Raw genomic sequence first — 6,000 nt, forward strand, 5'->3', positions numbered from 1 at the left:
CTTTCTTCCCCACTCCCATCGTTCAGACCCAGCGCTGCCTGGGTGACTGCAGGAGCCTCAAAACTGCTCCGTTCGTCCCTGAGCTCTTCCTTCTTGAATCCATCCTCAAGTCTACCTGGCTACTTCAAAGCGAGGACAAGCTAAGAGAGGACCTATCGCGTCATCACTCTCCAGAGGTTTGGCTTCTCTGTCTAGGGAGGCAGACAGTCTTCAGAAACTCTCACACCCCACACGTGCCCTCCCTAAAGCAGCACAAATCAAGAGAAGAAAATGATCGTTCCAGAATGAAGGACCCAGCAATCCTTACTTAAAGGCATAGCTGACTACTTCTGCTAGAACCTACAATCAAGCTTTCATAATACACAGGAACATAATTACCTGATTAACTGCACTTTAATTCAGATATGCTATTATCAAGAATTATCCACAGTTCGCCACAGCCCACAGAACAAGGTACTAACAGCTCACCTGGCCTTCAGCTTTTCCACAATTTGGCCTCTAATTAGCCTTCTAGGGATCTTTCATGTTGAACCTCACACCTTGATCAATACAAACAAAAGTTTGCTCTTTTCCACCTCTGTGCCTTCGTTTAGTTTTCTTTCTTGACGCTATCCAACTTTATCATTTACCCATTTTTTAAAGTTTAACCTGTGTTAGACCCATCATGTCCTCCTGATGACTGCAGCCAGAAGTAATTCTCTTCTCTACTGAACTCCTCATAACCTGCAATTATTTATTTATGGGTTTTGTCCTCCTTGCTAAATCTAAGGACCATGTCTTTGTCAATCTTCTAGTCACTGCAAGACTTAATATCTAGAAGCTACATATTTCATGGTCAAATTTTTCTAAGTCTCAAGATGTGCATTTTCCTACATCAACATAATGAGACTTGAGTTAAAAAAAATAACCCTTTTTAAACGATGATCTTTCACTCATCAGGAGGAAAAAAGCTAGAATTTTTTTTAGAGGACTTGCCAATGTAAATTAATGTTTTGCACACATGCCTAACTAATGACACCAAATAACTGCATGCTTTGGGGCACAACTGCCTCGTTTAATAATACTATTTCCCCTACTTAGCAAGACGCAAAGGTCACAGCCAGCCACAGGATGGGCAAAAGCTGCCACTCTCCTGGCTTTTAGATCCTGAATTTCCAAAGAAACAAGCTTAACACCAAATTGTAGTCTGAGTCCCTGTCTTATAATTTCTAGTTGCAGATATTTGCAGACCCCTAGAGACAGATGCAACCTTAACTACTACTTTCTAATTTGGAGAAATGTAGCAAAGGGATGTGCCAGAAGCCAGGAAGGGAGACTGGTGCTGAGTCCCTCACTCCCCACTGCACAGCCTCCGAAAGGCAGGAGAAGCCCAGTCCAGGATCTCATTCACCTCCCCAAAAGGGCATCAGCAAGACGCACAGGTGACACGCATTAACTCCTTTCTCTGTGCTTGGCAGGGTGGGCTCGTGAATTCATCAAAAGCTGCCCTAGCTTCGCTTTTAACTTAGCAGGCTTCTAAAAAAGGGCTTATCAAATTGGGAAATTAGCTCTGCTCACGTTCACATTTTCCCACAGTTTTTGAACATAAAATTAAACAAAGAAGGCTTGGGCAGAGGCAGTTTTGTGAACATCACCGACTTCTGTGCGAGTCAAAATAATAACCTGAAGAAGGGCGCCAGGTCCTCTACTGGCGAAACTGAGAAACTGTTTCCAAGTTAATTGTTTTTTTCAATTTCGCTTAAGTTTGCTTATGGAAAAAATATTATATTGAAAGAACGATTCATCCGCAAGAAAGATAAAATTTTTCACCTCAAGAAACGTGATTTCATGATCTTTGCGTAGAAGATAAATAATATAAATGACAAGAAATAGCAAGGTTTTTAAATGTTTGAATTATGAAGTGCCCTTCGATATTCTTAATGTCTCATTTTTTAGGTGGTATATAACTGATTTTTAACCCAGCCATAAACATATGATATATACATACGTATATTTTATATACATTTAATTACGTATAGATATTACAGGTGTAATTTTTATAATAACCTGAGATACTAATCTAAATTGCCCTAAAACTAGGTCTTTGCACAGGGACATACCAGAAGAGACATTTAAGAATGGTTTCTGCCTCCTAATAACTAGATCTAAAAAGGCAATGAAATGTAATCCACAATAAGTGTTGCAATCTGAGGCGGCAATTTTCATCTCTGGATGGTAACAAAACACAAAGGTCTCCCCTCTTCCTTTCCTTCCCCACAAAAGAAAACCCCTCCATACAAACCTGCTATCATTTAACAAATAATTACTTGTGCAAAAAAATAATAATGATTTGTGGCATTTGCATGTGTGAAACATGAAAAATATCCATAGGAATAAAATCCTAAATCGAAGTCACATATTCAGATACAGGACACATTTTAAATATACAGAAACTCTTAAGTTGTTAAAATTCAAGCAATCCTCACTTCTTTTAAGATTACAAACCATCACATGAAAGACCTGCCTCTCTCAAAATAGTGTTGCCTAGATTCAAAAATATATATTTTGTGCCTTCCTTATTTCTTTGGCACCTGCTGACAAAGGTGCTTCTGAGGGCTAAAAACTTTAATAGTAATCTAGGACTAGAAAAATAAAAAAGACAGGAAAAAGAAGTGGAACCCAAAATAAGTTAAATTATAAGATACAATTATTCAAAAGCCCATATACAAAATTTGTCCCTTGAAAATTGAAGTTTCCAGGTAAAGGTGTGGAAATTTGTTTTCTCTGAAGGGGATGGCAGCCACTTTAATTCCTCTTTGTAAAAGAAAATATTTTACTGACAGCCACATGGTTGCTTTGTGTATTAATTGCTAGGTGTATGACCAATTCATTCTTTAGCTTGCTCAGGCAGCGAATATGTTGCAGTTTGTAGTTCACTTATATCTGGACAAGCAGTTTGTAGTTCACTTATATCTGGACAAGTTGGACACAAAGATTCTAGAAAATGTTTGTTTACTTCGGAGGGGAGAGCGCATAAATGGATGTGTATTTCTCGCAGGAACGGTGAGTTTCCGAAGCAGTTACCTTGTGGGGGGTAGGCACAAACCCTTTACATTTACCACTGAGGAGGCTCCTCTCCACCAGCCTCACCCACGGGTGCCAGGTCTCCCCACCCATCAAGTTCCCAAAAACAATTAGGCAAGCGCCTCCTGTTAGCCACCCTTCCTGCACCCAACCAAAATAATCATCTACCAATGTTTCAAGCACATTAAGACAAAATAAACCACCCTCCAGGAAGTAGCATGATTTCAAAGCAAACAAGTTCAGGACATCTTGTCAGTCGAAACCTCAGGTATATTAGACTTAGGTGCCCAAACCCTCCCTACCAATAACTGGCACATATTTTGCAAATGCTGTTAGTACTCTTTTGGGCCTCTCACGTTAAAATAAGCACGCCACCTAAATCAGTACTTCATTTGTGCGTGTGTGTAAGTGTGATTATTACATTTAGAAAACAACATCGGATTTTGTGGGTGTGTGTAAGCTGAGGATAGGCTGCGATGTGAATTTCTTTTTAAAATAAGAAACTGCCTCACCGCCCCCATCCCCAGCGTAGGAAAGTACAGCAACAGTTTATTGTCCAAGAATAGAAAAAGAGGGATTAGGAGGAGGGACGGATTTGCAAGCTGGTCCCGCAAGAAAAAACTAGCAGGACGGGAAAGAAGTGTTTCTATTACAGAGTCCAGCTCCGGAAGGGAGAAAAGAAGAAACAACGGCTGGAATACGAGGACGAGCTTCTAACAGTTAGAGACCGGGGTGGTGGGAGACCGGGGGAAGGGCTTACTGCTCACCATAAGAAGGGCTCCCTGCGTGGTTGTGAATGTGTGTGCGTGTGTGTGTGCGTATCCTCAACTCCGAGTCCGGGCTGCAGAGGCGGCGTTCCTACTCGGGGTGATGCTCGCGCTGAAAACCTCAAGGCTGAGGAGGCTGAGGACCCCTCGGCGTCCACGAACCCGGGCCCGGCGGGCCAGCACCCCAACTGCGATCGGCCCTGGCTCTCCCCGGCTCCGACCCTCGTCCCCTCGCTGTGGCTGGTGCCCGGCACCCAGGGCCAGGAGCCGGAGCGCGGGGCTGCGCCCACCACGCGGGGCGACCCCGGGAGAAGCCCCCCGACCCCGGCCGCGCCGGGAGAGGCGGAAGGGACGCGCAGAAGAAACAGCTGAGCCGGCCCGACGCACCTGGCCGGGGCTTCCCCGCCAGGTGTTGGCTTTGGGGGAGACGAGGGCCCCCTCGACCGACGGAGGCCCCACTCCACAGGTGGGAGCGAGCCCCCGGCGCCCCCACGCGTCCCCCGCCCTCGCTGGGCGCCGAGGGTCCACCTGTTGAGGGGCAGCCAGGGTGGCGCAGGCCGGCCGGGAACCCCGCAGCTCGGGCGGCCCGAGGCGGTGGCGGAGGGCGCCCGGCCGCGCAGAGGTGCTCCTGGCGCCCCGCGAGCCCACCCGCGCCGCCCGCCCCGCCGCGCAGTCACCTGTGTCGCACGGGTCGCTCTGCCCGGCGCCGGCGCCGCCTGCTCCCAGCTCCGCCATGGTGCTCGGATGACGCGCGCGCCCCGCCCCGTCCCGCCCTCCTCCCCGCCGCGCGCCCGCCGGCCCCCGCCTCTCCCGCCCGGGCGCACACAGGTGAGCGCGGCCCCGCCGGCAGGGCTGGGAGGGGGGCGGGGGAGGCGGGGCCGGCGCGCGCGCGCCCCCTGGCGGACAGGTGCTGAGTGGCGGCCGCGCGCGCAGAAACCGCCGGGCTCGGCTCTCCGAGGCGCGGGGCGCAGCCGGGAACTCGCCCCGAGGTGGGGCCGCACCTGCCGACCCCGGCCCGCGCCCCGGGCCCCCGAAGGGGTCGCCAACGCCGGGGGCCGCCGGGGCGTGGCACGAGGGACCGTCCCGCGGGAGGCGAGGGGAGCGGCCGGGTCAGCGTCGGCCTCGCGGGGGCTGGCGTTCAGCCCCGTGCCGCGTGGAGAACCGAGGTGCGCGGCTGCACCCACGCCGGGATCCGCGCTCGCCGTGCCTTTTTAGGAAGCTTTTTCCCGGGCCTTCGCCTCTGATGCGCCCCGGGGCGCACAGGGCAGTGAAAGTGGGGCCGACTGCTTGGTTTCCCTTTGGTAGCCACCTTGTGCCTTCTGGCTTGCTCAGGAGTACCAGGAAAAGAGCAATAGGGAACAGTGTCTTTTGTTTTTTTTTGTTTTTTTTTTTTGAAGAAAAGCATTTACTGAGGAGACACCCGTTTCTGTTCTAACAGGCAAATAAACGATAAACAACAAAATATTGAGGAAAAGAGAAGAAGCAGCCTATAGAAATGTTAACATAAGGAACAAAACGGCACGGCCAGCAGTTCTGCCTGGTGACATAGAAGTGCTCTCCCCAGGCTTGGGGTGGCTTCACGCGACCCAGGGTTCAAATAGCTGAGCACCTCCTCCGGCTTCCGCCTAAGCCGCTGGCCACCGGCTCTGAGAACCCCCTGCTGGGTTTCCCGCCAGGGCAGCAGTTCCCGCGCTCTGGCATGCAAAACCCGTCCACTCCGGGCCCAGGACCGGCCTATTTTGAGTTAGTTCCCTGGTCACCAGCCCACCTGGTTGAGATTTCGACGAAGGGACACCTCTGCTATGGTTGGGGATTTTTCTTTAGAGCCTCCTGTCGGGTGGAATAGGCAAACCTAGCTTTTAGCCAGATTTCCTAAATCACTTTCGGATCAGACTTCCAGTCAATGGAAATGAAGCGTCAGATGGAAGGAGGCAGTTTCAGACTTAAGCTGTGGCCTCAGCAGAGGTATTTGTTATGACATTAAGTCATCCGAGTTTAAGAGCTGTGAACAGCAGAAGGACTCTCTTAACTGACTTTAAAGGGTTCACTTCTCTGGAGGATTTGGAAAAGGAGGGTCATTCATTGTGGACCTTTTGACTATGTAAACTGCATAAGAGATAAACATAGAGTTCTTCTTTGACCAAAAATAAAATAAGATAAAATAGCAGGC

General features: G+C 49.3%; 1 protein-coding gene across 1 annotated transcript in view; it reads right to left on the reverse strand.

The window, feature by feature from the left end:
• The window catches only part of MAP7 (microtubule associated protein 7), a 197,776-nt gene extending 193,180 nt beyond the window's left edge, over nucleotides 1-4,596 (reverse strand). Inside the window, exon 1 of the mRNA XM_077144112.1 lies at nucleotides 4,508-4,596. Coding sequence (XP_077000227.1) covers nucleotides 4,508-4,565 — 58 coding nt within the window. The 5' untranslated portion in view covers nucleotides 4,566-4,596. The remainder of the gene's footprint in view (nucleotides 1-4,507) is intronic.
• Nucleotides 4,597-6,000: the final 1,404 nt, after the last annotated feature.

This window comes from Tamandua tetradactyla, chromosome 25, assembly GCF_023851605.1.
Source record: "Tamandua tetradactyla isolate mTamTet1 chromosome 25, mTamTet1.pri, whole genome shotgun sequence".
Lineage (NCBI taxonomy): Eukaryota > Metazoa > Chordata > Mammalia > Pilosa > Myrmecophagidae > Tamandua > Tamandua tetradactyla.